Source organism: Dunckerocampus dactyliophorus, chromosome 8 (assembly GCF_027744805.1).
Source record: "Dunckerocampus dactyliophorus isolate RoL2022-P2 chromosome 8, RoL_Ddac_1.1, whole genome shotgun sequence".
In the NCBI taxonomy this organism is placed as follows: domain Eukaryota; kingdom Metazoa; phylum Chordata; class Actinopteri; order Syngnathiformes; family Syngnathidae; genus Dunckerocampus; species Dunckerocampus dactyliophorus.
Genome location: NC_072826.1, coordinates 10885782 through 10897828, shown reverse-complemented (window position 1 = coordinate 10897828; position 12047 = coordinate 10885782). Strand labels below are relative to the sequence as shown.

At 41.6% G+C, this 12047-nt stretch overlaps 1 protein-coding gene across 3 annotated transcripts in view; it reads left to right on the top strand.

Annotated features, from left to right (window-relative positions):
* Window positions 1-12047, top strand: part of foxp4 (forkhead box P4) — a 97296-nt gene that overhangs the window by 64998 nt on the left and 20251 nt on the right. The window contains exons 5-9 of one of the 3 annotated variants that reach the window (XM_054785996.1): window positions 1778-1903; window positions 6058-6193; window positions 9477-9678; window positions 10202-10300; window positions 11395-11493. In XM_054785996.1, coding sequence (XP_054641971.1) covers window positions 1778-1903; window positions 6058-6193; window positions 9477-9678; window positions 10202-10300; window positions 11395-11493 — 662 coding nt within the window. Of the gene's footprint in view, window positions 1-1777; window positions 1904-6054; window positions 6194-9476; window positions 9679-10201; window positions 10301-11394; window positions 11494-12047 lie in introns of all 3 variants that reach the window. The other 2 variants (XM_054785995.1, XM_054785997.1) reach the window with 2 other exon arrangements.

Sequence of the window (12047 nt, the reverse complement as noted above, 5' to 3'; positions counted from 1 at the left end):
GGGATCAGAACTAGTGAGGCAGAAAAGAGATATTAACCCCGCCTAAGGAACAATAAAAAGACAGGAACGGCAGATGGGAAAGAAGGAGAAGCAGAAAAAGAACTGCGTCTTCCATTAAAACAAATTAAAGATAAGAAGCTAAATCATTGTTGAAATGCAAAGTAAATTATGCAAAGGCAAGCTATGGCCGGGATAAGATTGAAAGTAAAAATGTAAAATAGCATATTGCACAAAGACAGAAAGAGCATTACACTGCTCAGTTAGGATGTTCACTGGTGTCACATCTAAGCTCGCTCTCGGGTCAGACGGATGAGAGACTGCAGCAACTGCTGCTCTGTGAAGTCATTCTCTTCCGAGAAGCCTCTTTGAACATTTGATGCAGCATGAAACAAAGACAAACTGCAGAGGCGCACACATATAGGAGCTGTTCTCAAGAGGATAACCTCCCCTGCACATGCACATATACACACACACACTCTGTGGTCAGAGTTTCCCTGCCTGCCTTTGCTCTCTTCTGGTGCTAGATTGTAATCTTAATGGAGCGTCCTGCCTAAATGAATGATTACTCAGTCAAACACAAAGACAGGCTGTGGTCAGTCAGCAGAGACAGGGCCTCGGTATTTATGTTGTGTGTGGGTTTTTTTTTTTAATTGGTGAATGTTTCCTTCAGACGGCAACATGATTTTTCAATGCATCTTAGCAGTACAGTACACGCTCAAGCAGATAAAGAGTGTGTGGGCAGCATGGTGGTGTAGTGGTTACAGCTGTTCGTAGGCCGAGGTTAATTGGCACCACAAAATTACTAGTGGGTGTGACTATTAATTGTCTCAATGTGTGTCAGTCTTGTAATTAACTGGCATCGTTTTTAAGGGCTTCTTGCTAGTGTTAGAGACAGTGGTCCATGGCGGCACTCTTCAAGTCAATGTCCTGCTCATAAGGTTTAGTTAGGAAAATGTAATTAATGTCAATAAGGGCTATTCATGCAGAATCATATAAAATACTTATTAAAAATAAATACTGTATTATATTTTATTAATCTCATAAGGTGATATTCTCTTTATACTTTACTGTTTTATTACAGTATTTCTTTTAACCAAGTTCTTAGAGACTGAGCGAAAGCTCCCCTGCTTTTAAAAAAAAAATTGTAACGTATGCATGAGTATACGGTATAAATAGAGGTTTTGGAGTAGGTGATATGATATTTTTTCCTGTGATTGACCAAATAGTGGTATGTCAAATGAGTTATTTGAGTTGGATGTACAGAAAAAGTGCATATTTCCAAATAGTGAAACTACAGTGGAATAAAAGTATAGGTACAAGTGCAGCGATTGAGCTAAAATACTAGTGGCTCTCAGCCAGTGTGAGCTGGGATCAGATATAGCCCCCTACAGTGAGCTCATGAATAAGTGGTGTAGATAATAACTATCTGTGTGTAATTTCCCTCAGAGCGATGTGGTTCTGCACAGTGGCATTGACTCTCTGCATGCATGTAAAAAATGAAATCTGGCACCTTCCTTTGCGTCTTTCCAATGCATTTATGGTAATAGTCAGATCTGTTTGGTTCCTAGCCATAGCTTTCACACACTTAATTACTTTGCAACATACGTCAATGCGCCACAACAGCTTCAATAGTCTTACGATTGTTGTGGCGGTTTGTCAATAAACCACGCACCACCACAACAATAAAGCGTGGCCTTCGTAGAGAGTTTGACAAAAGTAAAGCAACCTCAGCATACCAATAACTGTTTTATTCCCTGTCTGTCCTTTACCCACGTAGTTACAGGAGTACTACAAGAAGCAGCAGGAGCAGTTGCATCTGCAGCTTCTGACTCAGCAGCAGCAGCAACAGCAGCAGCAGCAGCAACAACAGCAACAACAGGCTGGGAAGCAAGCAGCAAAAGAGGTGAACTTAAAGTGCACACTCACTCTCTTCAAGTCCACTCAGAAATATACAAGTACCCTTAAATGTAGAAAACATGGTTGACGTACGAGCAAGGAGAACAAAACGGTCTAATGTATAGAATGCACCATACATGTGTTGGTCTTCATCTTTAGCTCCTCTGTAGTTCACTGTTGGCTCATCTGAAGACAAGCATTAGTGAGTGCACACTGTCATTTTCTCCACAAGGTTGCCATGTCGTAGCAGTTTAGGAGTGTGCAGTGCCAAGCCATTGGCTACTTTGCCAAAGTACTCATTTATATGCCTTCAGCTGTGAGCATGAGGTGAAATCTCGTTGTAGGAAGGGTCCGCCTCTCTTTTAATTGTCAATTAACCTCACCCAATGCTGCCAGTATCCCCTCCTGCCCTTCCTCTCTATGTCTCTCTCGTGCGTAAGTAAATATAAACGTACTGGTTTAACCACAACTGTGGAATGCTTCTGAGTAACACAGCCCAGACAATGAGGATGAGTCCCTCCATAGGACATGCTTGTTGTAACCTGTGTGTGGAATGATTGTGTTTGTGCAAACAGTGGAATGTCTAAAGGTCTAAAGTGGTATAAAAAGCTAAAGCCCAAACTGTCATCATGAATGATGTCACCCATGATCTCAGCTTGTTACACTTCAGTTCATAGAGAATCTAAAAGACATACTCCATAAGTGTGCTTCACTTTTTCTTTCGCTTTTTTGTGATGCCACCACAGACGGATACCAGTTATGGCAATGACAAAAAGTTTGATGATGACCATAGAACTGGACATGGAACTGATTGTTATGAGGAAAGTAATACATCAATTAATCTCTGTTCTGGCTACCCAGTACAATGTGGCTGAGGTGCCAATAAGTTGGGTGAAGTCTTCAGTCATGACAACTCAACTTCCAGTCCTCCATCTGTGCTTTGCCATTCATTCTCAAAATTAAGACTTAGAACAAATCTATTGTTTTTACATTTTACTATCGCCCCAAATTAACTTCTTTAAACTTGTATGACGGTTCAGAATCATATTTAAAACATTGCTTGTACAGTAAATGCAATATTTACAGTTGCTAAAGGTTGTCCAGATTGTGTACAACTTCAGAGCATGAAAATGAACAAGCAGCTCAGAGAAACAAATCAAGCTGAGACATCTTGACAGAAGCACACATCCTACATTCCGACTCTTCTCCCAGAGAGCCCGCAGCAGCACACCTCACCTTCCCGACAAACCCCAGCCACGTCGAGCGTGACCAAAGCAAAACAGTTGTGGTCGCCTCCCATGTTGAGAGAGGTCTGAATTGCTCCTCCTTCCTCCCTGCCACTGTCCCAGTTTTCAGGTTTGTTGTCGTGTAACAACTAGACAAGTGCAATCACTGGTCACACGAGTACACATACACGCAGAGAGGGAGACGCTTGATGTGTGGTGGGTCACTGCACAAACGCATACACTCAGGGAATATGGCTCCCCACTGAGCTGTACATATCTTATATGATGTTGGTTGTTGCAAACACCAACAAGGACTGAGACAGGTCATGTTGAGCGTTTTGTGTGCTAAAGCAAAAATTTTATGTAATAGCAGTGATTTGACAATGATAGTACACTGTACATGTGGGAGAAGCTAAGAAGAAGACTGTAGGAGGCATAGATGTGAACAGGGGGAGGATAAAACCTTTAATCTCTACAGAGAGTTTTGTGCTCGAGCGGCTGCGACTTCTTGACCTTCCCCCCATTTTCTGCCATTCCTCTTTGCTATGTTGCACATTGCAAGACTATGAACGTGTTTTTGTGTGTGTATGTGTGTGCATTTGGGACTGGTCAGGAGTCAGCTTAATGAAGTGACTCTGAGCATCGCAAGAGATGTGTGCAAGTGTGTGACTGTCCATCTCGTGTGTGTGTATGTGTGTATACGTGTGCATCTGTGTGACTGGCAGGCTCAGACAGTGTGTGATGTGCTCATAAATCACATTGACAGCCTGTTACAGCGCTAGCTTTGGCCACTCAGCCACAGCTAATGTAAACAGAACACACACACACACACACGCAATGTGCGCTTTAAAGAAGGACATATCTCAGGAGAGAATGAGAGACAGAGGGGGGGCACAGGAGCAAATGCAATGGACAGACATGTAGGAAAAAAGAGGGCAGTGGGGCTGGACAAAAAAGCGACAAAGAAGTTTTCTCAGGATCAAAGAAAACTTTATCAAATGAAAGAAGTAAATATAAGCATCTGTCAAATGTAACTGTTGAATAACAAGACAATATACACTTTTAAGTTTTTCTCTTCATGTATTTTTTAAGACAGGAATTGACTTAGTCATACAGAAGGTGTGGAAAATTTACAATGAATTTTTGGAAACTTTCCAGAAACTTTCTACGAGAAGTTTAGGAATTTTGGAAATATTCCAAGTTGGAGTTATTACATGTGATGCTGCATGCAGTAATTGAACAGTATGTTTTCTACATAGGACTAAGCCATGCACAGTGTGGGGTTGATAGCTTCTTTTTCATAAAAACTAGTTTAGCAAATGTAAACAATTTCATTCTGATTAATTCTCATACATTTCTGTAATTTTAGAACACCATGCTATGCTATGTCCCCGGGGTACATTGTCACTACACAAGCACTATGTATGGGACTAATCAGCGTGTAGTGTAAGCAGAGTAAGACTATTTTTGTAAGACTATTTTTTATAGTGTTTTTTTCTGTATGCTTTCTAACAAACAGAGAAATAATTACATAAACGCAAACAAATCTCATGAATTGACAATAATGAATAGTTTCTCAACCAAAAGAATGTGTATATTCTAATTAGATTATGCTGTTTAGATTATAGTGATTAAATGACCAGGTGGTGAATTTTATGCAGTGTACAGCATTGTAGGGTTTCTGCTGTCATTTCCCTTAGCTAGTGCAACACTGCACGTAAGGGTTTTCTCTTGTGCAGTGTTGCACTGACAGCACACATTTTCTCCCCAAGCTCCAGTTTGATAGGAAGTGACCTAGCTGCCCTTCCTGTGAGTTCTTCACTGTTCAAAGGGTTCCATGCTGCCAACTCACTCTCACACACATGGACACACAATAAGCAGGTCCTCAGCTCCTATTTTTTTTCCTCCCACCAAGTTATCTGTAAGAGATAAAGCTCATCTCTCTCAGGGGTTAGCTGTAGGGACTTCAAACACAGTTCTACTCCGGCCTGGGAGAGCATGAAAAGGAACATTTATCACTGTAACACACACAGGACATGTCTCTCATTCCTTTCTGTGACTTTATACTTGAATTTATTATTTGTGATTAAAGTAATAAGAGGTGGACAGAACTCCTCCCACCCCAAAAAGGGGGAAACAAATCAGAGGTAGCTTTCTAATGGCAAGTAAAGTCAGAAATATACGCACAAATGATGTGGGAGCGGAACAAAATGTACAAAAAGATTTCTGCAAGCCTGTATTTTTTTTTAGATTGTGTCAAATATAAACAGATATTTTACATGAGTGCTTTTTTCACAAGTCAAAAGTGTATCAAGGCATTGTACAGTGAATTTCTAAATAATAATAATGCAAATGGAGGTTGTATCAAATCATATAACATATAATAATATGTATATGCAAGGTAACAACTGTTCATATTAAGATGTAAAAACAATCAGTCCAAACTTGATGCAACATGAAGTCTCATATCTCATTTTCTAACCCTCTTACCTGTCAAACAAGTGTAAAAGGTTTATTGCAAAATAGCACACTTGTCTTGTTTGACAACAACTGACGACGTGTCTTACTTCTTTGAATGTCAGTTTGCTTTTTTCCAATAACTTCATATATATATAAAGTATACAGTATATGGCCCATTTTGTATGCATTGGATGATAACTGAGGTGAGCTCTTTTTAGGCACATTGAAATCAAGCATTATATCTTGCATAACTGCAGTTTTACTAAGTTGTGTCATTTTTTTTTCCAAATAATTATGGTTTAATTACAAATTAGACTGCTTCTAGTGCATTAGAGGTTCCATTTTATACCCCAAAACAGTCATCCCAACATTGGCTTTAAATATTGCGTCCACATACATAAACCTAGCAGTAGTCAAGTATAATAGCTGACTCATGAACGATCCCTCTTTTGCCCTTTCCCTCCTTCCCCAGCAGCTAGGCAGTAAGCAGCTGGCCTTCCAGCAGCAGCTGATCCAGATGCAGCAGCTTCAGCAGCAGCACATCCTCAACCTGCAGAGACAAGGCCTGGTGCCCCTGCAGCCCACCGCGGCCATGCAGTCCCTGCAGCAAGGTCAGCACACACGCGCACATACACACACAATCATATGCGTACGATTGTCAGCGATCACAGACGCGCACAACAAGTTCATGACTGCACACGCACACAGGCCTCCTGCACCATTTCCCACATGTGAAGCCTGTTAAGTTAATCAGGCTATGAAAGAAAAAAGCAAGCCTTATTGAGGGGTTTGTGGAAGCCTGTCATTGGGATAATAAATATAATAGTAAAATATGCTGCTCATATCTCCGCTTGGAGGTGTGTGCACATGTACATAAAATTACTCAAGAACATCATCATTTTCCTATTTTTTTTACCACAATCCCTTCAATTTGTCTGCAGGGTTTCCGTCTGGATAAAAGTCGACTCCACTGCCCACATTAAACGTGTGTTGGACATTCATGTTAACACACACATACATTCATAGCTCACTAATTTGCCAGCCTGAATAGCTCACCTTTTAATTCATATAGAAGGAAAGACACCACCCCTGTTTTTGGAGTAAAGGTACTTTTATAGACAGTGGGCTTCCGTATCTCCCTCTCTTACGCTCTCCCCTCTTGTATCCGAGTGGAATTTCCCTGCAGTGTGAAAGAGCTGGCCCATTGTGACGGCTCAGCCAGGCGTGAACCATAGCATTCCTCTGACCAGCCATGCCACACGAACAAACACACACACACACAAACACTTGTGCACAAATGTGTGTAATTAAACACTCACACACAACAACACACAAATGAGCACACTAGTGGCCCGCCTCAAAAGGCTGTTGTGTCGGGCTGGTAGGTGGTGGAAAGCAGACATGAGGGCGCCTCCTAGAGTTGCACTACGATGTCTCATCAGTGGAAACCTTCAACAAATTCACTTCTGGTGAAGACATTGGGGTGCTCCGCCATATACTGTACATTCGCCCATCATATGCACTGATAACTAAAACTGCATGTAGAAGGACTACTGAGGTCACACTAATGTACAGTATTTGAACTCAGAGTGCATCCAGTCAAGTACAGCACATTGCAAGTATGTTAATGGGGTGGATGTTGTAAAGTTGGGAAAAAAGAGTCAGCCACTAAATGAACAGTAACATTAAATGAATCATAAGGAATATGTTTTTATTCAATTAAATAACTTGAATGAAATAAATAATAAAATAGTAGGGCTGTCAAAGTCAACGCGTTAGGAAGTTTCCTTTAATGGCACAATTTTTTTTTTTTGACGCACGATTAATGTAAGCACGTCCTGTTTGACCCTCGGCGAACACCATAGTTTGAGGAAGTAGCGATAATTGTGGAGCCACAAGCGGGAACAAATATTGTGCATAAATTGACAAAGAAAAGGGTATTTTGGCTGGTAGATGGCTCTCACAACAAGACCAAAGTATTTGTATTTGTACCTGCTGTCGCTGTGATTGGAATTGTCACGGACTACGTCACTTGCCAGAGAAGCGAGACGGTACTGAAGCACTGCCGGTATTTTTTACTGTCATTTATACAGAGGTACCTTGGCATATGAGTGTCCCAACTAACGAGTGTTTTTTTTTAGATGCGAGTCGTCCTTGGCTGATTTTTTGCTTTGAACCACGAGCTAAAATTTGGGTACGAGTTGCTAGTTAACAGTAGGCATAGCCGAGGACAGCTATTTGGGGGCTTATGTCAGTGTGACCATGACTGAAGAGCTAGCTCCGCTAGCATTAGCTAGCAATAACAGCGCACTAGCTAGTTATCAACACATCAGTAAAACATACTTCACATTATAGATATCTAATTTATCTTATTTATTATGTATTGCGTAAAACTATGACAGGAACAACATAAAATTTAAAGCAAAAAATTAATATACCCCCTATCCACCAGTACGAACCTGGACTTGTTTTTCAGAGAGGTTGTGTACCAAGCAAATATGCACATAAGCACTTAATAAGGTAAGCAAATCTTACTTTCATGCATTCCCACATATAATCAGCATTTGGAACCAAATATGAGGTGAAAGAAAACGGGTGAAACTATCTCTACAGACACAGACAACGTTAGAAGGTGTGTTCAAGGGCCGTTAAACAAAGTGGGACAAAACATTACTCGCATTAAACATGCAAAAATAGGGGATTTCTAAATGTATATTATTTTTCAAATAAAATAACGCCCCAGATTTATGCAATTAAGTGTGATTAATTATGAATTAACTGCAAACAGAATGTGATTAATCACTATTAACTATTTTTAATCGATTAACAGCTCTAGAAAATAGATAAAGAAAATGTAAAACCCCATGGAAATGATTAGGAAAAGTTATGCTGCTGTCCAATGGAAAGCACATACCGGTATTTATTTCCAATTTTAATTAGAATTACCATTTTTGTTTTTTAGGCTCAATAATGTTCATCTTCGTATTTACAAAATATGTGCTTTCCATTAGACAGCATACTGTGTGAGCCCTTAATGGTAGCCAGATTGTATGTCTAGATTATTTGTATTTATTATCCTTCTTTATTTCTGCTAATGTGTCTGGGCCTAACTTGCTTTTCACTCATCAGTTGCTGACAGGGTTGGTTTTTATTTTCATAAAGTGGATGTTTAAAGTTGGAGCCAGTCTGATAAGTTAAAAGGAGGAAACACTCCACACTTTTAGTCTGAGGGTGTATCCACACATTGATCAGGTTTCTTGGCTACTAATAAGCACACACACACACACACACACACACACACACACACATAGAACGCTATACCAACAAGCCACTTCATTCCTCCACAGTGAGAACTTTTGTTTTGGCGGGACCAACTGGAGAATGCAGACAAAGCAGACATAATATTTGGATTGCTGCAAGGTCGTTGGACTTGTGCATGGATGTGTATGTGCAGACACGTGCGTCTGCGTGCGTGTGTGTGCGCGCTCTGAGATACATTGGAGTGGACTGTGGCATTTTAGGCATCTCTCTGGCTGTTTGAAATTGGAGCAGAAATAACAAAGCTGTGTGCCACAATCCGGTTTAGACAAATAGTGCTGTTGACAGCCGCAGCGGTGCTGCTGGACTTATGGAAATAGTTGAGAGGTTTAAATATGTATAAATTACCTTTAGGTTAGCTTCAGCTAGGCCTATTGTCCTCTTGGAATAAATCCCAGCTGCCTTGCATTGTGCTTTTAACGAGTAAAAGAGGCATTTCAGCATGTCTGTGTCTAATAGTATCTCTCTCGCTCATCAATTATATCAATGAAGCATGCATTAAATGCCATCATTGTCATCAGCTTCCCAATGTGAGATTCCTCCATTGATCTGCTACATTGACTGTCTGTTCTGCAGCGATGTGTCCGTCAGACCTCCAGCAGCTGTGGAAGGAGGTGTCGGGGGTGCCGAGCAGCGAGGAGGCCTTGAAACAAGCCGAAGGGCTTGACTTGAGTACCAACAGCTCTAATTCTACCTCAGCCTTCCCCAAAGCGGCCAGCGCACACATTCCGCTGCACAACCTGCCCAATGGACAGAGCCACACCCCAAAGAGAGACAGGTAGAGTGAGAGGAACTGATTATATTCACCAGTCACAACATTAGGTACACCGCTAATCTACCTAATCAGATCAAATTTACAAAAATAGCAAGACATTAGTCAGGTGGAAATACTGTTGTGGCTGGTGAGTGTACAATGAAGTGTCAGTCCACTGCGTGACCTGTCATCATCCTAATATACACATTCCCTTTATACTTCATTTCCCTGCCTTCCCTTTCTGTTAACTTTTTTGCTGCTCTTCCTTTCCTGTGAAAGACGGCACACATCACCAACGTGTTAAAGTCCCTAAACTCATTTGATAGAAAGTGTGGGTTGGGTTCTGTATGTACTGCTAGTATGCTGTCAGCCACATGCTAATATGATATAGAGGAGAGTATGAATGGATAGAAGTAAGGAGGTAATTCCACAACCAACGTGTTGAATGTAGACGTATTAGTACTACAATCACACACACACACAAAGATTGGGATGATGCTGTCCCATGGCTGTACTGGCTGATCATGGGCTTGTCTCCATTTTTAAGAGCCAGACTGTTTGAGTGGATATCCTCCTTCACCAAGGCAGACAGCGGAGATGACCATGCTCCCCCTTACTCCAAAGGCAGCCAACCCCCTACCAGCCAGTGAGTAGCATGCACACTCACTCGTTCACACACATGGCCTGCTCCTAATAAGTGAGACACTTAAGAAGGGTGGTCCAAGACACTGGAGGGAAGGGGTAAAAGAAAATGAACAGCTATACTGTAGTGTGCTCATGGTATACCAGTAGGATGACATAGCATTACTGTATTAGCCTGCTAAGCTAATGCAGGGCTGATGTGGAGGAAAATGTGGTTGCCAGCAGTTTGTCACGGCTGCTGTCTGAGCTGCTTCTGAGTTGACTCAACCACAGCCAACACACACACACACGCGCGCACACACGCACACACTGCCCCAACCTCAGCATGAACATTAGATCAGGAAGGGGTGAAGAAGCAAAAAAAGGGAGAGGGACTAAGACATGTTTCCATCTGCAAAACAAATGTTTTTTTCTTAGCCGACCTTCTGATGTTAATTTGGTAGAATCCTCATTCCAGTCCTCACACACACACACATGCATACATACACAACCCTGTATGGACATATATGTGGAGATAGCGGTTTCCAGACAAAGTTTAGCTCCACATCTGCTACTGGACACACACACACACACACACACACACACACACACACACACATATAGAATGTTTGTTTTACTATGAGACCTCCATCTCAGCCACCCACAGTAAGCACACATTCACCAGAATAACCATCCTATTATGACGGCAGCCGCTGCCGAGCATCAGTCATAGAAAGACTTGGACTCTGCATAAAGACCTGAAACATAAGAACCGACAGCTAAAGGAGCACACACACATGCTACACATGCACGCCAAGGACAAAAAGACAGGTCATGGACTTGAAAATGAGCTTCTGAGGTTGCTGGAGCGATTCCCTTATTTGCCTGGCTTCTGTAACTGACCCCACTCTTCTCTCTATCATCCTTTGGCTGCACTTGGCTCACAGAACCGCACGAGCTAACCACACTCAGATGTGCTGTGTTGTTGCTACTGCTGCAAACAGTTATTCATGTGTGTGATTGTGTGGTCGATTGACACTCTGCTCTCTATTCTTGCTTTTATTGACTATGTATTGTGGTGCAAGTGCTTAACAGTTTTCTCGCTGTTTTTGCTCGCAGTCATGAGGAGCACGCGGGCTCCCATCCTCTGTATGGCCATGGAGAGTGTAAGTGGCCCGGCTGTGAAGCACTGTGTGAGGACATGGGACAGTTCATCAAGTAAGTTGATTGTCTTTTTGCACACTGAACTATTTGTGTAGCTTGTAAGCTTAAGGCATTAATGTCTCTTTCCAAGTGCTCTTGGTTATTATTATCCCCAAATACAGCAGGCGAACACTTTGTCCTCATTAACCACAAACTTTAAGCACCACATCAAAACAGACTTAATTCCATCTTGAATTGTTACACATTGCCTGTCATTTAAAAAGGCTCAGGGACCCAATTTCATCCATGTATTAAAAGAAACATGACATCTTCTCTGATTGAGATCACTTGTAGGAGGATGAAGTAAAACCCTAGTGTAATGTAGCCTGTCAGTCACACACACCACTGATGTATTTCACTTCCTCTCTATGTCATCGCTTGCTATCGCTTGCATCACGTTAGGCTGACACACCTTTACATGGGTGTACGTTCACACTTGAATCCCTTCACTCAGCTAACACACTTTACTGACGTTAAATACTTACGGATTGCATAGATGACCACAATGTATCCTAGTGACCACAGTGTCCTAGTGGACATTTTTTGTGTTGTGCTACTTAGTTTCTTCT